At 36.5% G+C, this 26,324-nt stretch overlaps 1 protein-coding gene across 2 annotated transcripts in view; it reads right to left on the bottom strand.

The window, feature by feature from the left end:
* Positions 1-26,324, bottom strand: part of CENPC (centromere protein C) — a 72,507-nt gene that overhangs the window by 35,431 nt on the left and 10,752 nt on the right. For both annotated transcript variants that reach the window (XM_025386667.1, XM_025386668.1), the window contains exons 5-10: positions 24,521-24,620; positions 12,517-12,802; positions 11,452-11,664; positions 7,395-8,008; positions 5,401-5,568; positions 633-924 (exon numbers count right to left, since the gene is read on the bottom strand). In XM_025386667.1, coding sequence (XP_025242452.1) covers positions 633-924; positions 5,401-5,568; positions 7,395-8,008; positions 11,452-11,664; positions 12,517-12,802; positions 24,521-24,620 — 1,673 coding nt within the window. The remainder of the gene's footprint in view (positions 1-632; positions 925-5,400; positions 5,569-7,394; positions 8,009-11,451; positions 11,665-12,516; positions 12,803-24,520; positions 24,621-26,324) is intronic.

The raw sequence follows: 26,324 nt of genomic DNA, 5'->3' as shown, positions 1-26,324 counted from the left end.
TTAAAAGGAAACAATTTGAACTATACACTTAAAAAAGATTAAGATAGTAAATTTTATGTTATGTGTTTTTTGTTTGTTTGTTTTGTGAATCTCTACTTTGGGAGCCCAAGGCAGGAGAATCACTTCACACCAGGAGTTCGAGACAAACCTAGGCAACAAAGCAAGACCTCATTTCTATAACAAATTAAAAAATTAGCCAGGTGTGGTGGTCCACACCTGTAGTCCTAGCTACAAAGGAAGCTAAGGCTAGAGGATTACCTGACCCAGGAGTTTGAGGTTACAGTGGGCTGTGATCATGCCACTGTACTCCAGCCTAGGCAACAGAGGAAGACTCTGTCTCTTTTAAAAAAAAAAAAAAGTTTAACTCTTCGACGACAATATCTTATTAAATTTAACAGTCATAATCCCAGGTGCTATGTACTATTCCCTATTTTAATATCAGGAAACAAGTGCAGAGTACTACTTTGCCTGTGTGTCACCCAGCTAATGGTAGAGACTGGATTTAATACCGGGTATGTCAGAGTGTAGAGCTCTTCATGCTAATTACTGCCTGTCTATAAATGATTAAATAGCACAAATTATTAAAAGCTGAACAACAAAAGTAACTATATTATACACATAACAGATATTACCTAGAACAATCAAGATTTTTCTTCTTAGCCAAGTCTTCCTCATCACTTTCCAATGGCTCACTCAGCAAACAACTGGAAATTTCATCATGACCAACGGTACCTCCAGAACCTTTAGCATTTAAAAACTTCTGTACTCTTTGGTTGCCTTTAGTTGCTATCTTCTGCCTTTTAAGTGGAATAGTTTTTTCTCCAATATTCTTAGATGACTGATTTGTTTTCTTAGCAGATTTTTGTCTACTGTTGCGATGCACTGGTAATTCATTTCTTATTGAAGAATTGCTATAAACAGGACCTGAAGGATTCAATGATAACCTAAAGTTAGTATGTTTGTCCAGATGATTTGGCTCACTGAAATACCAACAGTATTTATATTTGCATATAAACATATACACATACACACACACACATCTCATAGGCTAACTTCCAAATTAAATTCTTTAAACAATGTAGCTCTTCAGTTTACAGATACATGAAACAGGTCCTTCAAATCTGTCACAGGCTTCAAGAAACACTCTCTGGCTCTGCCCACCGCCCTTTTGGCCATCCTTAATATTGGATATTCCCCAAGGTGACAGCTTCAGCTTTTCACTCCATATACCTTCTTCATTACCCAAGTGGGAACAGAGGTAGTAGGCTTGACATTGACATGTTTTTTCTATTAATAATTTTAATTGGCTGAGGTCAATTCTATCATTATAAGCATTTTATATTTAATTATGTTTATTTAAGCTTCCTAGTTACTCCTACCTTCAGTCTTCCTTGCAAGGAAAAAAAAAAAAAAAGTTGTCTAGTCTAGTATCAAATAAGTTGGCCTAAAAAAACTGTTGAAAATTTCCGTAATTAGCATAGGGAAAATACTAAGTAAACAGAAAACTCTGCTACTGAGCAGAGTGGCAGAGGTGTTTTCAAATTCATGCTGGATAATTTGAAAGGCCCAGTCCAATGTTAAACTATGTCACTCACAATCCTTGAAATTCTTGTATAAGGCCTGTCCTGAGAAAAACCTTAAGGGAGACGTAATTTCCCTATTCATTAGATGGTATGTTCTCACTAAGCTTTTTATGAACCATAAGAATAGCTCTATACCATACTCAAATGTGTTCAAATTGGTCAACACCTGTTACAGGAGTTATGTAACCAGGCATAGTCATTAGTGGCAGACAAAAGAAAGGAACCACAGCAAGAAACTTTTAGAAGGGCCAAGACTAGGAGAGTAGAACAAGAGGGTCAAAAACTGATTCCATCTGGGAATAATATTTAGTTGGATCAAGAAAAACAACATAGAAACCATTAAGAAACTGTTGAGACTAAACCCCCAAACATATGAGAATCATCAACTTGTAGCCCTCCAAGTTACCAGATTTGTGCTGAAAACATTTAAAAATTAATAATGAAGAATAAATTTGGTTTACTTGTTGTAATATTTCTATAAGTGTGGTCAAAAGGGATGTGAGATTGTGGACATAAGTTAGAGCTGACAGTAATAAATAGCTGTGGTATTAGTTGGTTTTCTAGGAGAAAAGCCATGAGAAGAATTAACAAATTTAAACCAAAGGGTTTCAGGACATTGAATCAGATGAAAGATGAACATTAGCTTATTTTTGAGACTCACCTGTTTAGGCTGTATGATGACTGGAAGGACTTGAAGGACTTATCTACCCAGAGCTTTAATTACTATCTATATGCTGACACCTATAATATCCACCTATTGCTCTCCTCTAAAACTGCCTCTCTTGCTTTATTTCCTATCTTAATGAAAAATACAACTACCTATTCTATCCAGATATCTAAATCAGAAACTTGAATTATGCAAGACTACTACTCCTATCCACAATCATGCCCTAAATCCTATCAATTCTACTTTATTAATGCCTTTCAAATCTTTCAAGCTCTCCCTCCTGTCATCAGCAGAAGCCCTCATCATTTCATATCTGGATTATATCAGTCTCTTTACTAATCTCCCCCATTCTAGTCTTGTTATTTTTCAATTCATTCTTTACACTGCTGCAAGAATCACCTTTGGAAAACAAAAACTGGATCATTACAACCCTGCTTAATTATTTTAGTTATTATGTATAGCTTCAGGATAAAGTCCAAATACTTTCAACATCAATTCATATCTACATCTAGATTTGCTTATTTCATAAACTGCATCTCCCAAAACCCCCCTCCAAACAAACAAACCAAAAAAAGCCATCAGTACTGAACTACCTATAGTTTCTCTAAAGCACTGGTTGTCAAAAGGCAGTCTCTAGACCAGCAAGATCCGCATTATCTGGGAATTTGAAATGCAAATTATCACGACTCACCTCAGACCCAGGGAATCAAAGATTTTTCAGAGCAGGGCCCAGTAATCTGTATCTTAATAAGCCCCCAGACAATTCTAAAGCACGCTAAATTTAAAAAAGAAAAGATCAAGCTCTCTGCTCCAGATCTCTGCACAAGCTACTTCTACTTAAAATATTCCATAACTTCCTCCTTACTCCACTCAATCACTTAGCTAACTCCTAATTCATCCTTCAGCAAGCTTTCCCTAATTTCCAAGTCTTAGGTAGCTTGCTATCAACATACGACTGTTTACTTACCTCTACCCCGCTCCTCCAGCAGACTAATTCCTTGACCCCAAGTAATTGACTGGTATTTTATCTATGTATATTCCCAATGCCTAATGACAGAGGCAGGACTATGGTGAAACAAAAGTAGCCTCAGCTGGAAAATTCAAGAAGGTGCTCATTTTTAGGTCTGTGCAAGTACAGAACCCGAACTAATACAATCCTGTGACTGAGTGCCTTAAATTTTTCACCCTAGTGTCTCATTGTCTTACCCTAGTCCTGGTCCTACTTTACCTCATTCCTGTCCCATGGCAAGTACTCCATATACATACATTTCTTCGTATATATGAAAGGGCAACAGTGTCACATGTACTACAGGCAGGCTGGGGGCAAGACAAGTTGTTCTTCTTAACTTCAGACTTCAATTTCTTCTCCCATCAGATGACAGTTTAGACTATATGATATATAAGGATTCCTCCACTTTTTCAACTCCCAGATTGATCAAAAATCCAACATCTATTTCAGGACTGTTAAATAAGTGTTTTTTGATAGTTTCAGAGATCTAGCACATTTATCCAAGTTCTGTAAGAACTTATTTACCCATCTATTTATGTGCTCATCTGACACAGTTGTGATGCACTGGTAATTTCTTTAGCATTTCAGGCATCCTGGGGCAGAAAAGTGAGCTCCTCAAAGCAGTAACAGTATTATTTAACACTTCAGTACTAACATATGCCAAACCTACTATGCTAATAGCATTTAAACCTTATAAAAACTCAATGAGGTAATCATGTTACAGAATGAGAAACTAAACAAAGTAATCTACTCAAAGTGGAAGAGTGATACTTTGAACTCAGATCTGACTCCAAAATCCAAAGGCTGTAACAAAATAAATACTTGCTGCTATCAATCAAGAAACTCAATGATTTAATAATTCATAGCAGGGAGTAGATGGATAGCATTAGGAGATATACCTAATGTAAATGACGAGTTAATGGGTGCAGCGCACCAACATGGCACATGTATACATATGTAACAAACCTGCACATTGTGCACATGTACCCTAGAACTTAAAGTATAATAAAAAAATTAAAAAATAATAATTCATAGCAATAAGGCCTCACAGATACAATGCCATAGTTGTACTAATCTTTCACTTATTAATCTAAATGCCCAACAGTCAATAGTATTTGTGTATGAGAATGCCACCTTATGATCCACCAATCTTTTCAGGATCATTTCCTTTAAAAAAGTGACAATTCTTCCAAAACAATAAATGTTTCATATTGTAAAGAAAAAAGTTAGCAAAGCAGCTCTGAGTATACCACTTTTAAAAGGGCCTGCTTTCAAAGTTAGCCCTGTAAACTTAAATTTCAGGAGTGTTCCTGTCATTTCCTATTTGGCAAATGTGGTGTTGTGGGCTTAAACCGCTTATACAAAAAATATGGTTTAGGCAAATATTGCCTTCCTTCAGGGAGTCTGGAATTGTAGTACTTGCTAGGTAGAGAGTACCTATGTGACCACCCCCCATAAAGATCTTGGGCACTAAGTCTCTAGTGAGCTTCCCTGATAGACATTTTGCCTATTTGTCACAACTCATTGCTAGAGGAATTAAGCAACTCCTGTGGGAATCCACTGGGAAAGGACTCTTCAAGCTTCTGCTGATTTCCTCCAGACTTGGCCCATGCACTTTTTTTCCACTGAATTTGCACGGTATCCTTTCACTGTAATGAATCACAGCCACGAATACAACTATATGCCCAATTATCCTAGCAAATTACCAAATCTGAGGGTAGTCTTGGGAACCACCAACACAAGTAATTTACTTTTTTATGTGTAATAAACTATAATCTTTTAGATTATAAACTCCTTGGTGGCAGAACCTCATATGATCAATCTTTGTATCCCTCACAGCCAAGACATTAAAATAGCTGGATTATTTATATTGCCTTTCCCAACTAGAACATAAGCTCCATGAGAGCAGGGATTTTTGGTTTGGGGTTTTGTTTTCCCATAGCTATTATCCCTCTACCTAAAATACTGTATGTATTAAAGCTTTAAGGAATATCTTTACAATTGATTTAATATTCCTTTTGATGACCCAATTTAACTTGGTCCTCATGATATTCTCTCTATAGAAATAAAAAATCAAACATAATGTCCCTTACAGAATGATTTTATCTATGAACAAACATAATTTAAATAAAAATACTTACTCTCCTCTGATTTTACCACCCACCAATCAGATGGACGTCTGGAAATTCTTCGACTTCTCGTGACAGCTGAAATCACTTCTTCAGGCACAAGTTTGTTCTTGGACTCACTGGAAAAGTGCTTCTTTTTAGCTTCTCCCTTATCTTTTCTAGCGCTACTTTTCTTGCTTCCTAAAATAAAGAAAACCATAAAACCAATTCACAATCTACTAAAAAAGTTTTCAGAAAACCACAAGATTATTAAAAAAAAAAACCCTCAATTATAGGAACTTCTTAAATTTATCCTGTGGCCTTCTTTTCATGTCTATTTTTAAAAGTCACATGTTCTCTTTCTGTCAATTATACGTGCTGCTGAAGTAAACACTAACTTCCTATTAAAATGCAAATTTTTCCGCACTGCTTGATAACTCTTACACACTCCTCAGCCAAAAAAAAGTATCTTCTGAAACTGAAAAAAAAATACAGTTCCTTCCTACAACTTCCCAAGTAAAATTAGGCAATTACTGCTTTCCTGTTTAGAAATGACTTTTTTCAACCTAAGAAGAGGAGATTTAAAGTGTGATTAAATTATAAACTCTGAAATAGAGGCATTATTTTGCATCATCCAGGCTGACACAATCTAAGTATGTGTCCTTTAAAAGCTGTGGTCAGAGAGATGAAATGATGGAAGAAGAGGCAAGATAAATTCAAAACATGAGAAGGCTGGTATTGCTAGTTTTGTAGATGGTGGAGGAGGACCATGAGTCAAGGAATATAGGTAGTTTCCAGAGGCTAGAAAAGGCAAAGAAACAGATTTTCTCCCAAAATCACTAGAAAGAAAGAAAGCCCCACCAATACCTTGATTTTATCCCAGTGGGACATCTGACCCACAGAACTGTAAGATAATCAATGTTTGTTGTTTTAAGCCAATAAGTGTATGGTAACTTGTCATATGACAGCAATAGAAAATTAATACAACTGGCATGGTAATTTTTTTTTTTTTTTTTTTTTGAGACGGAGTCTCGCTCTGTCGCCCAGGCTGGAATGCAGTGGCCAGATCTCAGCTCACTGCAAGCTCCGCCTCCCGGGTTCATGCCATTCTCCTGCCTCAGCCTCCCGAGTAGCTGGGACTACAGGCATCCGCTACCTCGCCCGGCTAGTTTTTTGTATTTTTTTAGTAGAGACGGGGTTTCACCGGGTTAGCCAGGATGGTCTCGATCTCCTGACCTCGTGATCCACCCGTCTCGGCCTCCCAAAGTGCTGGGATTACAAGCTTGAGCCACCGCGCCCGGCCTGTCATGGTAATTAATGACAGCATTATATTCACTAACCAATCTAGATACAGAATATATGTAAAAATTAGTGTGTAGAAAATAGCAGATACTCAGTAAATATTTAATATTGACAATTATAGAGACCATCCTTCAAGCGTACTTCCTTCATATGTCTTTTCCTAAGAAATTATGGATAAATCAAAATTTTGTACCCTCCCTTTTAATCCTATGCATGTATGTATATTATCTATTGTTCTACAGAACCCACCAGAATGATCTCGTTAACAGTAGAAATAATGGGTTAGTAATTTTTGTGATTACAGTGCCTAATGCAGTGTATGGCATTCAACAACTGTTAGATAAATGAGTGAATGATGGAAGAGAATGGATTTTTATCTCTATAAAAAATAGTCCCACGGTACCCTAGGATTTTTTTTAACATTTTTATTTTCTAAAGAATTTATCATTTGTCTTATTCATGTTCTGATACTAACTTGTTTACTAGCCTTTCCTTTTCACTTTGCCCTCTATGTATACTGCCATCTCACAAGATAAACAAAAACTATGTAAGTTAGAATTAAATTATATATAAAATTAAAAGATTCTAGAAAAGAACTTATAGGCTTTTCGGGCTCTTTGTTCATTTAGGTTTACTTTGCCTACTTGCCAAAGTTAAGTTGGGATATTAAAAAACATAAAATGGGTAGAATAATGATCACAGTTATATTTAATATAAACACTTACCCACAGGTGACATCTGTTTTTTGGAAACACAATCATTTCCTATCTCTTCACGCTCTTCTATATTTCTGTCTGAATTTCTTTGAAATTTGTCTTGGGTAGTATGTGACATACATATGTTTTCATCTTTAGACTGTCCCACATCAAGCTGTTCTTCAGCTGGTTTAGCCTTAAATTTTCTTCTCTGTTTTTGTTTTATAGTCCTTTTGTTTCCAGATGATTTTTCTGCATCCTTGGAACACATTTCATATTTTGCAGATTTACAATCATTTTCCGTTTCACCTGTCAAAGCATAACTTGTATCCAGTACTGTTTTATCAGAGGACTGAGATGGTTCTACTGGGTGAGGTTCATGAGAATGTTTGCCATTTGCCAAAGTCTTAGGTAATATATTACGATGCTTTTCTCTTGACTTTCTATTTTGAAGCAGTGCAGTGCTCTCAGCCGGAGATATTGGGCGTTGTTTCAGAGGCCCTGCCTTTCTTGGTATTGTAATCCAAGATCTACTGGCAAAACTTTGATCTGACTCATCAATTATAAATTCATCCTCTATCACCTTCTTATCATCGGGAGGACACGAATGAGGTGGAGCAGTTGCCGCATGCCTAACAACGGGACTGAAACAGGGTGATACTTTTAACAGTTCAAAAAAATAAAGCTTTTAGATTTGTTTAGTAAAGAAAATCATCTAAGAAATAAAATCTAAATATCTTTTAAACAGTTTATGCATCTCCTCAATTTACACTTAATCGTACAAATCTTTCCCTCCTTTTACATTTCTATGCCTGTTCACCCTCATTTATAATAGTAATGACATCACAAAAATTTAGAACTAGAAATCTAGACATCAACTAATTTGATCCCACCCACCCACCCATTATATATACTAAAACTGAAGCCCAAAGAGATATAATTATAACCCAGATACATTGACTCACAGTCCAAAATGAATGCCACTATTATATATAATCTTATATTAAATTACATATTTGTATACATATCTTTTGGGGTCTGAATTTCTTCACATTGAAATGAGCCAACAAGATTATTTCTGACAACACTCCAAGTCTAATATTTGACTTGGACTACTACTAAATTATAAGAGATTGGGGAGGCCAGGCACGGTGGCTCACGTCTGTAATACCAGCACTTTGGGAGGCCAAGGCGGGTGGATCACCTGAGGTCAGGAGTTCAAGACCAGCGTGGCCAACATGGTGAAACCCCATCTCTACTAAAAATACAAAAATTAGCCAGGCATGATGGCGGGTCCCTGTAATACCAGCTACTTGGGAGGCTGAGGCGGAAGAATCGCTTGAACCCAGGAGGCAGATGTTGCAGTGAGCCGAGATCATGCCACTGTACTCCAGCCTGGGTGACTGAGCAAAACTCTATCTCAGACAAAAAAAAAAGGGAGAGAGATTGGGGAAAATTTCTTCCTATCTTTTTTTACATTCCACAGTTCTTCACACATGGCAACACCAAATACACAGATGGTTGAATGAATGTAAAAATTACTAATATTACTATAGGACTATAAATTGTAGACCCACAGAACTATAATAAATGTTGTTTTAAGCCGCTAAGTGTGTAGTGACTTGTTATATGACAGCATATGTGTAAAAATGCATTTCGTTTGGATATTTCATATATATTTCCATATTATAATCATGGTATAGAAATAAATGGAGTGCATCTAGAGAGGTAGCATAAGCACAAAAGAAATCTAGTGCCACAGAAACAGGAAAAAATAAAAGGCAAGTCTTATCACAAGGCATACAATGCTATAGAATGTCATAAATAATGTAGTCAATGTTTCCCAACTCTAGACCTTTCTCCATAGTCCTAGCCCAAACTACGTATTTTACTAAAAGGCAGAAAGCCTATATGATGAATATTATTGTTGTTTCCCACGCCAAATGTTGTAAAAGGATAAAGAGTAAGACAGACAATTTCAGCTACTATCTTACGGCTTATAATCGAACATCAACATTAATTCTTAAATTTTCATAAAAGCATGTACATGTTAAGTACATACAAAGAGAGTCATGCATTTAATGAGGTGTTGAATAAATTAAGACTAGTGCATTGAAATTACAGAGTACCTCCTCCAATTAGTCAGAAAAATTTTCCAGAGAAGGAAGGAATTATTCCAAGGATGGTAATCTGATAGACTAATTTTACATTTCCCTGATTGTTTTAATAGCTTTGAGCACACCACATATTGCAGTGAGATACACAAAATAAAAAACAAGGTAAACATCCAAACTCCAAAGCTGGCATACGCACTCGTTTCCACTTTTTCACTTGGATAAGGCTCAGTTAGCTGTGTTTAGCCATAACAGAAACAAAGACAGAATGCAAAAATTAGATTATGTTTTTCTCTTTTAATTAGAACACACAAAAGGAATCAGAAATGAAAACGCCTTTATTCCTCTAATCGTAAACTCCTGACAAATCTTATAATGTAAAATAGTAAATACTCTAAGAAATATACTCTCTAACGGTAGCATTTCACAAATTTATATAATTAGAAAACTCTGTAAAAACTAATAAAGAACAAAGTCAATACAAATACTATAATGAATGTATGTTTAACAGAGATGATATCCTTAGGAAACAACCTTGACACTATGAAAGTTTAGAATAAGGAAAGATGGCTTCTAATTTGCTAGAAAAACCATGAAAGGCTTTGTAGCATTTAGGCTGGCTGTTGAACGATTTATAAGATTTGGTCACAAGGAAATGCAACAAAGACAATCAAAAGGAAGAGCATAAGTGGAAGTAATGAGGCTAGAAAGCACTGGGAATAATGAATAGTTATATTTGACAACAATTAAACATAAAATTAACTTTACTCACTAGAACATCAAAAAGAACATTAAAAATAATTTCTCAGACGTAATATAATTAGCCCATAAGTATAACACATTTGTTTCAGACGGTGGTGACAATATCCATATGAGGTTTAAAATATATACATAAAAATTATTAATCAACTACAGGAAGCGGAAGCAGAGACTGAACAAAAAGGGAATTTCATTCATTCATTTAACATGTTTTTATAAAAACTTCCTTTTTATTTTTGAGACAGAGTCTCACTCTGTCACCCAGGCTAGAGTGCAGTGGCGCAGTCTCAACTCACTGCAACCTCCACCTCGCAGGTTCAAGTGACTCTCTTACCTCAGCCTCCCGAACAGCTGGGATTACAGGCATGTGCCACCAAGCCCGACTAATTTTTGTATTTTTAGTAGAGATAGGGTTTCACCATGTTGGTCAGGCTGGTCCTGAATCCCTGATCTCAAGTGATCTGCCCGCCTCGGCCTATCAAAGTGTTAGGATCACAGGCGTGAGCCACCGCATACAGCAATAAAAACTTCCTAGTATGTTCACTAGCACTCTGATACCTATGATAGTGACATAAGGGCAGCCTAACATAACAATGTCTAAATACAGTATTGCTAGTCAGGTGTGGTGGCTCACGCCTGTAATCCCAGCACTTTGGGAGGCCGAGGCGGGTGGATCACCTGAGGTCAGGAGTTTGAGACCAGCCTTATCAACATGGGGATAGTCCATCTCTACTAAAAATACAAAAATTAGACAGGTGTGGTGGCAGGTGCCTGTGATCCCAGCTACTCGGGAGGCCGAGCAAGAGAATCACTTGAACCCGGGAGGCGGAAGTTGCAATGAGCTGAGATTGTGTCACTGCACTTCAGCCTGGATGACAGAGAAAGACCTTGTCTCAAAACAAATACATACATACATACATAAATACTGCATTGACTTCATTCTTTGATATCACACAGACAAACCAGAAGGCAATGAAAACTGAATGAACCTGTTTTCTTTCAAGTCTAATTTAGTATCTATTAAAAAATGGCTTTGGGAGTGACTCACTGACTGGTAAAAAACCATCTCTCCTTAGAAGTCAGACAAAAATTTCAACTAAAATATTTGTTAATTAAATTACTTATTTCTAAGTTAAATAGCATTAGGAATCCTCATATATGGTTCATAGAATATAAAAAAAAATGCCTCAAAGGGAAGTTTCCTAATAACTCACCTGGATTTACTTTTTCGTTTTACTGTTTCTAAAAACAATGTTGAAAAACTTTTTTTAGCTTTTCGTTGAATTTCATATTCTGAATCTCGTGTTATATTCTGAGATGATCCTGATGGTTTTCTTTCTTGTCCTTCTGATGTTTTATACTCTTCATCTGATACTTTATTATCTATTTCTATTTTCTTTAACATAACTTTATCTTCAAAGTTTAACCTAAAAGGTTAAAAGGAGGGTAAGTTGAATGCTCCCAAAACGTTTCTTGAGTTACGAGTCTTCCTGAACTCCTTTACAGAGACAATACAGACCAATTTAAAACTCTGTACTAGGCATTTATTTAACACATAAATGCTGATTTGTGCATTCCAAATACACAAGATAAACTGCTCAGGAAGATTAACTTTTGTATTTATCAACAGAAAAACATGAAAGAGAAAATAATGGTTAAAGTATACATCAATGAAATGTATAGCTAGGCAATGGTTCTCAGGGCAATCTTAGAGCACTGTGACAGACCAAACTTTGAATATCAAAGTCTTAGAATATACTTAACTCCTTGGCTCCAGTAATCACACAATACTCTACATAGAAATTACACTCATTACAGAGATCTCCAAATGCAAAAGACCTTGAATAATCTACTCTGCTTCCTAAAGGTCAAAGGTAAGGCCAAGAAAGAGAAACCAGCTGTCCACAAAGCATAGCATCCTCAATAATACTTATGCACTGCTACCCTAGAAGTGACCTGATACATATTTATACTTGCAATTACAAAAAATATTGAGAAAATACAAATTGTTTCTCTTAGGAAGCTATCAAATACTATCAGAGAGAAAACACATTTTTCCAGACTATAGAAAAGTTAACCTCTAAACTTCTCTAAAGTACACTTTAAGGCCTTCCTTAATTATTATAAACTGAATATATGCTAAATGTATACTTTCTCATAACATGTTAATATTCCTCCTTCCTTACTGTAAAATAATATAACAAGATTGAATTATCATTTTTTCATACAAAAAGTAAAATTTTTAAAGTGCAATTAACATTATTTAAATAAAATGTTACCTTTTTTTGGTTTTAAGTGAAACCTCTGTACTTGAAGGCAGCGTATTTACTGAATTTTCAAAAGTGTAAGTCTCTCTCTTTTGAGCACTAGATGGAATAACATTTTGCGATACAGATGTTTTTGCATCCAAAAGAACAGAAGGTGAGCCAACAGATAAGTAAAATTCTTCACCAGCATCACTGTGATAATCATTTATGTTTCTACTTGACATTTTTTTCGAGTCAGATGTATTTTTGGAACTAACATCAGTTGCCAGAATTTTCTGACGAACTTCATGGGCCTGAACTAGAAGAAAATTACATAAAGATACTTGTCAATTAAAAGAATAATAAGAGAATCAAGCAGGCTTTTTAAAATTCTGCAATAATTTAATCAGAAATAGTTTTCAGAAAACTCAAAGTCATTAAGATTAGAATCAAAGGTCTATGATTTAAAAAAGTACTTAAGATTTTTCTATCTTTGGGCTAACGGTGACCTAGGGCAGTAAGATGATCACATATTTACACATACACACATGGAATATAGATATAACAGATATATAGAGATATGACATAATCATGTGTGTATATATGCATAAACAGTATATATGTATATGAACATTTATGTACAATGAGAAAATATAAGAGAATATATACATATTCTCTTAAACCTCACCCTTCAGAATGAGATGGCATTTCCCTGCTTCTCCCTGTAAATACAACTAAATTCCCTGGAAATTATCCATCAATCAACAACAGGACTCTGAAAGCTGGAAGAAAAAAAGGTAGACTAGCTAGGAAACTCAAGACCAGGAACAGATAAGCCTTGGGTTTTCTGTCTATCTCCCATATACCCCTGGACTGGTTACTGGAGAAGCCTATAACCTGGAACCACCAATAGGTGAAAGACAGGGTGGAGGCTGGGTGGAATTGCATTCTCTGAACAAGGTAAACCCAATGAAGACGTAATGAGGAAACTCAAGCCCCATTCAGCATTGTGGGCCATGGAGCACTCCTTACTACCTGCATTGGCAGAGCAACAAAGCCCTGGGCTGTGCTATGGGACTGTAGCAGCAAAGGAGCTCATACCAAGCCAGTCCTGCTTCCACAATCATAGATGGCAGGCGGTATGACCCACATGATGCTGTAGAGTATTGAAACCTCTGATCTTCACAGCCCAAGACAACATTTTGATCCACTGATAGTATTGACACCCAGGCCATCCTAGTCCCTACTTTACAACCAGGGCACCAGCAGACAGTCTAATCTGAGGCAAGAACAGCGTAAGAGAGGGCAGCATCCCCCTGTCCTCCACCCAATGATATAAGGAAACCAGGCCCAGCAGCTTCTAACCAGAACCCCACACAGGTGAACAAGGACATCAAAAGGTATCTTCCAACCACCCCAGAAAGCACCAACAGGAACTGAGCTAGAATCCTAACAGCATCAGAAAATGAAATAGAACAAAACACCACTGCTATTACTCTGAACACTTAACTCTCACTGAAAATAAAACTCATAAAACTAAGAAAGAGGGACTGGGCGCAGTGGTCCATGCCTGTAATCCCAGCACTTTGGGAGGCCAAAGCAAGTGGATCACTTGAGGCCAGGGGTTCACGACCAGCCTGGCCAACATGGCGAAACCTCATCTCTACTAAAAATAGAAAAATCAGCCAGGCGTAGTGACACATGCCTGTAATCCCAGCTACTCAGGAGGCTAAGGCATGAGAATCACTTGAACCCAGGAGGCGGTGGTTGTAGTGAGGTAAGATCATACCACTGCACTCCAGCCTGAGTGACAAAGCAAGACTCTGTCTCAATAAATAAATAAATATACAAATAAATAACGCAAGAACCTACACATTAAACCAAAATAGGGCAACTATGTGCTGTAACAAAAGATTTAAGTAGTCTAAGAATCCCCTAACATAAGTAACCAAATCTCAGGAATACAATCAAAACAACTCATCATACCAAAACCAAAACAAACCAAAAAAAAAAAAGTAAGAAATAATGATCAATAGACATAAATAAATGAGATGAATCAGATTTTAAAATTATTTAACAAGAAATTTTAAAGCAAACATCATAAAATGCTTTAATAATTACAAATCCTCTTGTAACAAATGAAAAAGAAACTCTCAAAGAAGTAGCATTTAAAAAAAAAAAAAGACAGTTTTTTGGATATTAGCCATTATCAGTAAGTAGTGGTTTTTAAATGTTATTTTTAATTTTCCTAATAACAGTGATGTAAAACAAATCAAAACCACAATGAGATACTACATCACACCCATTAGGATGGCTATTATTTATAAAAACAAAAGATAACGACTGTTGAATTAGAAAAAATGGAACCTTTGTGCATGCACTGCTGGTGTGCATGTAGAATGACAGTCACTATGAGAAGTGTACACTGAATCCTTAAACTTAAAATTGAAAGCAGGAACTCAAACAGATACTTTCACACCAATATTCATAGCAGCATTACTCACAATAGCCAAAAACTGAAAACAACCCAAGTGTCCATCAACAGATTAATAGATAAAAAGCGGTATACACATACAATGAAATATTACCCAGTCTTAGAATGAAATTCTGACACATGCTACAAAATGGATGAACCTTGAAGATATTATGCTAAGTGAAATAAGCCAATCACAGACAAATTTTCTGTCTGAAATTCATAGACAGATAAAGTAGAATGGTGGTTGCCAGGGCTGATGGAAAAAGAGATACTGTTTAATGGGTACAGTGTTTCAGTTTTGAAAAATGAAAGAAGTTCTATGGATTCATGGAGGTGATAGCCTCACAACAATGTGAAAGTACTTAATGCTACTGAACTGTATACTCAGAAATAAAGTGGAAAATTTTATGTTTATATTATATAATATTTGAAAATACATTTCTTTAAAAAAGAGCAAAGGAAGTGATGTGTATATATAAACAAACTATTTAAAACAAAAAGTCTTGTAAAGTTAAAAAATATTAAAATACACGATAACAGAAATAAGTAACAGTAGTATTTAAGTTGGGAATTCATTGTTTCAGTTACTATTTCTGCATAATACAACTTCTTAACTTGGTTGCATAAAACAACCATTTGTTATGTTCATGGATTCAGTAAGTCAGGAATTCAACGGAGCACAGAAGGGATGGCTTCTTCCATGAAGTCTGAGCCCTGGAATCATCTGACAGCTTGTTTACACATATTTGACACCTGGTCTGGGCTGCAGGGTGGGAGTCTTTCTCTCCATAATGGCTAGTTTGGGCTTCTTCATAGCATATTGTCTGGGTTCCAAGGGCAACTGGAGAGAATGAGAAAGAGAGGAAGAGAGACAGATCCAGCATGCCAGGCAGAGCCACATAAGCTTTTATGACCTAATCATGGAAATCACACGTATTATATATGCCACATTTGATGTATGATATGTAGAAACAACTTCACTGAAGTGGATGGGGGGAAAAGGTGATGACCTAAGAAAGATCAGAAGTGAATCGAAGGCCAAGTGTGGTGGCTCATGCCTGTAATCCCAGCACTTCGGGAGGCCGAGGTGGGTGGATCACTTGGGGTCAGGTTCAAGAAGAGCCTGGCCAACATGGTGAAACCCCATCTCTACTAAATATACAAAAAGTATCTGGGCACAGTGGTGCGTGCCTGTAATCCCAGCTACTTGGGAGGCTGAGACAGGAGAATCGCTTAAACTCAGGAGGCGGAGGTTTCAGGGCAACCAAGATTGTGCCATTGCACTCCAGCTTGGGTGATAATGGCAAAATTCCATCTCAAAAAAAAAGGAATGAATCTGCTAGGCATGGTGGCTCACACTTATAATCCCAGCCCTTTGGAATGCTGAGGCAGGCAGATAACTTGAGGTCAGGACTTTAGGACCAGCAGGGCTAACATGATAAAACCCCATCTCTACTAAAAATACAAAAAATTAGATGAGCGTGGCGGCTGCTGCCAGTAATCCCAGCTATTCAGGAGATTGAGGCAGAAGAATTGCTTGAACCCTGGAGTCAGAAGTTGCAGTGAGCCGAAATCATGCCACTGCATTTCAACCAGGGTGGCAGAGGGAGACTCTCTCTCAAAACAAACAAACAAACAAAAATGAATGGAGTCTGTAAGACTGAAGGCAAAAGAAACTGTACATAAGCACTATTCTCTAGTTGATAAAACTGTTTTCCACAGGATATGAGTCAACAATTCTGACACTCTTTTACATGTATACAGAAATGTAAAAGATAAGTAAATGGATGTTGAACGGTGAATGCCCAGTTTCTCATTCATGTAATGGGAGTTTACAGATAAGCAAGAGGAGGAGGCTAGAATAATCCACATGGTAATGGATTAGAGTCAGAGATATCAATATGAACTTATGATTAGTTCAACATAGATACAGATAGCTACATTTAAAGATATTTATAGATATGTGCTGATACACAAGTTAGCATACACACACATACATTTACCCAGCTTTATCAGTTGAGAGGGTCTAGAAGCAACAACTCTACAGGAGTGACAGCACACCTAGCACTCAGATCTTGGTTTCTAATACCATTACCCAGTAAAAGAAATCATGATTTCATGAAGAAACGGTTGATTCTAGGATGGCGCAGGAGAGCATCTTGTGGCTCCAAAAGGTATGAAGGTGCTCAGAAACAACAACAAAAATGGGCTATGTCAAAGGGACACTGGAACCAAAGTAAGAGCTTCTATTAGCCAAATCTGGAACAATTTGAATAACAAAATAAACAGTAATGAATTATAAAGCAGAAAATAAAATTTCTCCATCAAGAAAAGAGCAAAATAAACCCAATCAAGCAGAAAGATGGGAAAAAATAAAGAGCAGAAATCAATAAAACTGAAAATAGAAAAATACAGAAAATTATTGGGGGAAAAAAACCTACAAAATGATAACAAAAGTGACAACCATAAGAAGATATGCGGAATAAAATAGGCGATGATATCACAATAGATTTTGCAGCCATCAAAAATAGGGTAATGCTTCACTTTGAAAACTGGCACAGACAAGGATGCCCTCTCTCACCACTCCTATTCAACACAGTACTGGAAGTTCTGGTCAGGGCAATCAGGCAAGAGAAAGAAAGAAAGGTTATTCAAACAGGAAGAGAGGAAGTCAAACTGTCTCTGTTTGCAGATGACGTGACTGTATACTTAGAAAACCCCATTGTTTCAGTACCAAAATTCCTTAAGCTGGTAAGAAACTTCAGCAGTTGGGAGGGTCTCAGGATACAAAATCAATGCGCAAAAATCACAAGCAGCCGCACACCAACACGGCACAAGTATACATATGTAACACACCTGCACGTTGTGCACATGTACCCTAGAACTTAAAGTATAATTAAACAAACAAGCAAACAAACAAACAAAAAAAACACAAGCATTCCTATACACCAATAATAGACAAGCGGAGAGCCAAATCATGAGTGAACTCCCATTCACAATTGCTACGGAGAAAATAAAATACCCAGGAATACAACTTACAAGGGACGTGAGGGACCTCTTCAAGGAGAACTACAAACCACTGCTCAAGGAAATGAGAGGACACAAAGAGAAAAAAATTCTATGCTCATGGATACAAAGAATCAATATAGTGAAAATGGCCATACTGCTCAAAGTAATTTATAAATTCAATATTACTGCCATCATGCTACTACTGACTTTCTTCACAGAACTAGAAAACACTACTTTAAATTTCATATAGAACCAAAGAGCCCATATAGCCAGACAATCATAAGCAAAAAGAACAAAGTGGGAGGTATTACGCTACCTGGCTTCAAACTATACTACAAGGCTACAGTAACCAAAATAGCTTGGTACTGGTACTAAAACAGATATACAGACCAATGGAACAGAAGAGAGGCCTCAGAAATAACACCACACGGCCGGACGCGGTGGCTCACACCTATAATCCCAGCACTTTGGGAGGACATGACGGGCAGATCACGAGGTCAGGAGATCCAGACCACGGTGAAACCCCATCTCTACTAAAAAATACAAAAAATTAGCTGAACTCGTTGGCGGGCGCCTGTAGTCCCAGCAACTGCGGAGGCCGAGGCAGGAGAATGGCGTGAACCCGGGAGGCGGAGCTTGCAGTGAGCCGAGATCGCAACACTGCACTCCAGACTGGGCCACAGAGCGAGACTCCGTCTCAAAAAATAATAATAATAATAATGACATCACATATCTACAACCATTTGATCTTCGACAAATCGGACAAAAACAAGCAATGGGGAAAGAATTCCCTATTTAACAAATGGTGCTGGGAAAACTGGCTAGACATATTCAGAAAACTGAAACTGGACCCCTTTCTTACACCTTATACAAAAATTAACTCAAGATGGATTAAAGACTTACATGTAAGGCCTAACATCATAAAAACCCTAGAAGAAAACGTAGGCAATACCATTCAGGACATAGGCACGGGCAAAGACTTCATTACTAAAACATCAAAAGCAATTGCAACAAAAGCCAAAATTGACAAACGGGATCTAATCACACTAAAGAGCTTCTGCTCAGCAAGACTGAACAGGCATCCTACAGAATGGGAGAATATTTTTGCAACCTCTCCATCTGACAAAGGTCTAATATCCAGAATCTACAATAAACTTAAACAAATTTACGAGAAAAACAAAAACAAACAATCCCGTCAAAAACTGGGCAAAGGATATGAACAGACACTTCTCAGAAGAAGATGTTTACGTGGTCAACAAACATAATAAAAAAAAGCTCATCATCACTGGTCATTAGAGAAATGCAAATCAAAACCACAATGTGATACCATCTCACACCAGTTTGAATAGTGATCATTAAAAAGAAAAGAAACAGATGCTGGCAAGGATGTGGAGAAATAGGAACACTTTTACACTGTTGGTGGGAGTGTAAATTAGTTCAACCATTGTGGAAGACAGTGTGGCAATTCCTCAAGGATCTAGAACCAGAAATACCATTCGACCCAGCAATCCCATCACTGGGTATATACGCAAAGGATTATAAATCATTCTACTATAAAGAGACATGCACATGTATGTTTACTGCAGCACTATTTACAATAGCAAAGACTTGGAACCAACCCAAATGCCCATCAATGATAGACTGGATAAAGGAAATGTGACACATATACACCACGGAATACTAAGCAGCCATAAAAAAGAATGTTCATGTCCTTTGCAAGGATATGGATGAAGCTGGAAACCATCATCCTCAGCAAACTAACACAGAAACAGAAAACCAAACACCGCATGTTCTCACTCATAAGCAGGAGTAGAACAATGAGAACATACGGACACAGGGAGGGGAACATCACACACCGGGGCCTGTCGGGGGAGGGGGAAAAGGGAAGCGAAAGCATTAGGACAAATACCTAGGCTTAAAACCTAGATGACGGGTTGATAGGTGCAACAAACCACCATGGCACATGTATACCTATGTAACAAACCTGCATGTTTAGCACATGTATCCCAGAACTTAAAGTAAAAAAATACGTATTAAAAAAAACTCAAAAAAAAAAAAAAAAAAAAAGATAATGCTATGAACAACTTCATGCTTACAAACTTGACAGATGATTAGAAAAAATGGACCGATACCTCAGAAAACACAGACTACCAAAATTCGGTCACAACGAAAATGATAATCTAAATAGTCTTATAACTATTCAAGAATTAATTTTGTTATTTAAAGTTCTTGAAAAAAAAAATCTCCTGGACCAGAGAATTTCACCGGAGACTGTTACACCAAATAGTTAAAGAATTAACACCAATTTTACACAGTCCCTTCCAGAAATTAGAAAAGGGAATAATTTCCAACTCATTTAATAAGGCAAATATTACCTTGATACCAAAACCATACAAACACAGCATTAAAAAATATATAAACCAATCTCTCCTTACTTAAATACAAAAATCCTCGAAATTTTAGCAAGTCACATTCAACAATGTATAAAAAATAGTAATAATGCACAATAACTGACATTTATAGATAACTACATCCAACAACAGAAAATTTTCTTTAAATGCCCATGAATCATTCATAAAGACAGGCAATATCTTGGGTCACAAAACAAATCTTCATAAATGTAAAAGAACTGAAATTACACAGTGCATACTTTTCATAAAGGAATCAAGATCAGAAATTAATGTGTAAAAGATAAGAAATTAGCAAACACTGAAAAATTAACACACTTCTAAATAACCAATAGGCGAAAGTCTGAAAAGATATTTAAAAATACACCAAAATAAGTGAAATGAACAGAAAATACAAGACACAAAACCTGTGGAATGCAGCTACAACAGTGCTGAGGGGGAAATTTATGCCAAATGAATACATTTGAAAAGGGAAAAAGAGCTCAAATCAATAATACATCATGACCACATGGAAATTTTATGCAAGGCTGGTTAAACATTCAAAAAATCAATCTGTATAAGCCACCATATTAACAGATTAAAGAAGAAAAATCATATGATCATATGGATTTATGCAAAAGATGCATTTGACAAAATCTACATTACCCATGATTAAAATTCTCAGCATACTGGCAGGACAAAATTTCCCAACCCTATGAAAAACATCTACTAAAAACTTCATATACTTAATGTGAAAACATCATATACTTAATGTGAAAGATCAAATGCTTTCTAAGAGCAGGAACAAGGCTAGAATTTTCACCCTGTCGTTTTTTTTGTGTTTGTTTGTTTTTTGTTGTTGTTTTTTGAGACAGGGTCTGACTCTGAACCCAGGCTGGAGTGTGGTGGCACTAGCACAGCTCACTGCAGTCTCAACCTTTTGGGCTCAAGTGATTCTCCCACCTCAGTCTCCCAAGTAGGCAGGGTTACAGGTACCTGCCACTGCACAGGCTATATTTTTGTGTTTTTTTGTAGAGACAAGTTCTCACCACGTTGCCTAGGCTGGTATCAAACATCTGGCCTCAAGCGATTCTCCCACCTCAGACTCCCAAAGTGCTGGAACTATAGGTTTACGCCACGGTGCTTGGACCCATCACTGATACTTAACACAACACTGAAGTGCTAGCTAATAACGGTAAGAAAAAGAAATTAAAGACATAAACTAAATTTACCCCAAACTACCCACAATTATTATTTTAAGTGGCACCGTACTAATTTCAGTTAAAATCATAGAATAGACATGGGTATCTAATATCATCATTATTAAACAACATTGACTCAGAGATTCTATCAAAGGCAAGCAGACTGAAATAATCAGATTAAATATAATAAATAAAACCTCTCTTTAGCTGATGACATGGTTATATAGCTTAAAGAAAACTAGAAGATTCAAATTTTTAAAGGTCTAGAATTAATTTTTTAAAAAACCTTGGTAAGTGCTGAATTAAAATTTTCTTGATATAAAAATTAGCCTCATAATTTAACAAAATGTTCAGAATAGTACAAAAATTATAGTATAGTTAGGATTAACCTTAACAAGAAAGTCAAAGACCCAATACTATGAGGGAGGGGAGAATGGGAAGCCAGAAGACAGACTTTATTAAAACATTTTTTATGATAAAACATGAAATTTACCATATTAACCATTTATGAGTATACAATTTAATGGCATTAAGTACATTCATAAGACTGTGCAACCAAGACCATTTCTAGAACTTTTTCATCATCTCAAATTCTGTACACATCAAACATCAAAATACCATTACCCACTACCCTAATCCCCTGAAACCTCTATTCTGCTTCCTATCTCTAAATTTACCTATTATAAATACCTCATGTAAGTGGAACTACAAAATTTTTGCCCTTTTTTGTCTAGCTTATTTCAGTTTGCATGTTTTAATGTGTTCAAGATTTTTCTATGCTATGTTACATAGCAGAACTTTGTTTTTAATGACTAATATTCTATTCTATGTATACATCACATGCTGTTTATCCATTCATCTGTTGACGGACACTTGGCTTGTTTACACCTTTTGAGTATTGTGAATAATGCTGCTAGGAATATTAGTATACAAATGTCTGTTTCCGTCCCTGCTTTCAATTCTTTGGGGTATATATCTAGGAGGGAAGTACTGGGTCATATGGTAGCTCTATGTTTAACTTTTGAGAAACTATCAAACTGTTTTCCATGGTGGCTGCACCATTTTACATTCCCACCAGTGATGCATGAGGGTTTTGATTTATCCATATCTTCAACACTTATTTTCCTTTTTTTTGTTTTAAATAATAGCTAACCTAGTGAGTGTAAAGTGGTATCTTCCTAGGGTCTTGATTTGCATTCTCTAATGACTAAAGATTTCAAGGATCCTTTCATATATTCATTGGCCAATTGCATAACTTCTCTGGAGAAATGTCTATTCAAGTCCTTTGCTCATCTTTTATTTGGGTTGTTTGGTTTTTCTGTTGTTGAGCTGTAGAAGTTCTTTATATTCTCTGATTATAAATCTCTATCATCCTTATCAGGTAAATTATCTGCAAATATCTTCTCCTAGTCTGGTTGCCCTTTCACACTCTTGACAGTGTCCTTCAGATTATTATTATTATTATTATTATTATTATTTTTGGAGACAGGGTCTCACTCTGTCGCCAGGCTGGAGTGCAGTGGCGCGATCTTGGACTCACTGCAACCTCCACCTCCTAGGCTCAAGTGATTCTCCTGACTCAGTCTACGGAGTAGCTGAGATAACAGGCACCTGCCACCACGCCCGGCAAATTTTGGTAATTTTAGCAGAGATGGAGTTTTACCACATTGGCCACGGTGGTCTCAAACTTTTGACCTCAATTGATCCACCTGTCTCAGTCTCCCAAAGTGCTGGGATTACAGGCATGAGCAACCACTCCTGGCCCCAAATTAACATTTTTATAAGAAAGAAACAAAATTTATTTTGTAAAAAACCTAAATAACATAAAAAATATGAATTCTCACAAAATTACTACATATATTAAATGCAATTCTAGTTAGAATTCCAAAAGTTTATTAGGAATTGGATAAAACTAAAAGCTCATAGAAAGAAAAAAGGCTGCAGAACGGCAGTGGAATAGTGAAGGTATTTATCTTTATATCAGGACATACTATAAAGCTACTATTAGTAACAAGAGTATGTGTTGGCAGAGGAAAAAAATACATCAAAATTCAAAAGTATGTTGAATGTTACTTGAGATTTAATATAGAATAAAAGTAGTACATTTAGAACAGATTTTTTTTAAATTTAATAAATAGATCTGACACAACTGACCACCCAGAAGAAAACAAACTTAGAAGATTGTCATGTTATATACCGAAACACATTCCAAATGGTTAAAGACTTAATTTTCTTTTTTTTTTTTTTTTAAAAAAAAAAAAAGGTTTTCAGATGAAAAATCTAAGTTGGGATAAGACAGAACTTTTAACTACAACAAACTTAAAGCTATAAAAGTCACACATTTAATAATTAAAATCCAACAGCCAATAAACATAAGGTGCTCAAACTCTGGCAATCATGGAAACGGACACTAAAGTCAAAATGGGATTGCTTAATATCAATGAATGGGCAAAAACGTGGAATAGTAAATAGACTATCAGGTAAAAGGTACTTTACACTATTAGTGTAAAAGGAAATTATAATAGCCTTTTCTGAAAGCAGGTACAGGCACAGACACATACAAACACATATGCTTTTTTTTTTTTCATTTATGGGCACCAATTAAGGTATAGAATGATTCAAAGGCTACCTCAGCAGAATGATAGGAGTAATGACTAAATTCTTATTTTAAACCTTTATTAACTCAATGGAGTAATATAACACTCTTTTAATCTGAAAAATGAATATAAATAAAACTTTAAAAAGTAGTAGCACATATCACTGACTAAAGGAAATGGAGAAGAGAGAAAAAGAGCACTGACCATGGAGTTGTAAGGAAATCAAAAACGAATTCATCCATTTCACAATTCACAATTCTGTCTAGGCTGACCCTGACCTTCATACTCAAAGCAACACATGCACCATTAGCATTTCTCACTTTTTAAATATATCCAAGCAAATAATGCCCATGGAATGCCACCAACCTGATCTGTTGGTGGCTTCACTTGGTTCTACAACAAACTGCAGAGAGGCTTCTTTCTTCCTTGAAGAAACTGGAACTGACTTTGGATGTGATTTCTGGCACTGAGCACAGAAGAAATACAACATTAGAACTATTTTATTAACTTACCAATTCTGATGAAATATATTTGTTTTTTAAATGGAGGGAAAAACAAGTATTCTAAAACAACAAACCAGCTGTTAAGAGTTTTATACTACTTTTTATTTTATTTCTAAAGTAATAGTTACTTTGGAAAACAATATGGCATTATTCAGTAAAGCTGAAATTTCATACAACCTATCACAGAAACAGTATGGCTCTAAACAGCAAACAACTATGTGGATAGAAGACTGAACAAACTTATTGAATAAATATAGTATAGATATATCATATTACATATGTAACAGTGGACCAAATAAACTACAATAATATAAATTATTATTTTAACCAGAAAAAAAAGCAAGCTGCAGAAGTACATAACAATCCTATCTATGTAAAGTTCAAAACAGCCACATAAAACACTACAGTATTTAGAGATTCATTCTGCAGGAAAGAGTTAACGTAGCAGGCCTGATATATTTAAAGGGCCAGCTTACAGGGCTACCCCTTGGTTGGCATCCGGAAACTTGACTTTTAGAATGTTCCCTCCGTTACCAGCAGACAAGGTTGCACCTGCTATGCCAGCCTGCCTAGACTGTTTGCATAAACACTGTGATTTGTGGTGAACATCTGCTTTCTTTCCTTCTGGGAGTGTGTAAAATTTTGGTAGGCATAGGGTGCTTAGACCAATCCCCAGCGAAAACAGGCTGAGTTTCAAAAGGCTTCTCTGAGGAGAAAGAATATATACACGTTACTGCATTTCACTGCTGGAAGGAATGAGTACACTCTATATGGCCCGCTGGGGAGCACAGGAAGCCTATACATGGATTCCTCCAGACTCTGCTAATGTACATTTTTCCCTTACTGACCCAGCTGTGTATCCTGGCTGAATGACTATAATAAGTATCGGTCATGAGTTCAACTATATGTCAAGTCTGCCGAGTCCTTTTAGTGAAGCACCCAAATGTGGATGGTAGTGGGACCTCTGTCACAAGTGGTAGCAGAAGTTGGACACAGTATTGGCACAGTACAGAAATGAATAAATGACAGGCTGATATGGTTTGGCTGTGTCCCCACCCAAATCTCAACTTGAATTGTATCTCCCAGAATTTCCCTGTGTTGTGGAAGGGGCCCAGTGGGAGATAACTGAATCATCAGGGCCAGTCTTTCCCGTGCTATTCTCGTGATAGTGAATAAGTCTCATGAGATCTCATGGATTTATCAGGAGTTTCCACTTTTGCTTCTTCCTCATTTTTCTCTTGCCACCACCATGTAAGAAGTACCTTTTGCCCTCTGCCATGATTATGAGGCCTCCGAGCCATGTGTAAGGCAAATTAAATCTCCTTTTCTTCCCAGTCTTAGGAATCTCTTCATCAGAAGTGTGAAAATGGACTAATACACAGATCCACTACACTGTTGTTGAGTGACCACAGTATGGAATTCAATTCCATAAAAAGACAGAGGCAGGCTTTCATTTCATCTCTGCTCCCTCTTAATATCTCATTAAAGATTTTTAAAAACAAACTCAGAAGGATGAAGAGAAAGACAAAGGAGTAGATGAGACATGTCAGCAAACATTTTTAGGTTGAAAAGCAAATTACTGGTAATTAAGCAACCCAGAGAGAATGGAAACATGCTAGCAATGGAGAAAACCCAGAAGCAGACAGATCACTGTTTATGAATAAACC

Source organism: Theropithecus gelada, chromosome 5 (genome assembly GCF_003255815.1).
Source record: "Theropithecus gelada isolate Dixy chromosome 5, Tgel_1.0, whole genome shotgun sequence".
Taxonomy (NCBI): Eukaryota; Metazoa; Chordata; class Mammalia; order Primates; family Cercopithecidae; genus Theropithecus; species Theropithecus gelada.
This window is presented reverse-complemented; position numbering and strand designations above follow the sequence as displayed.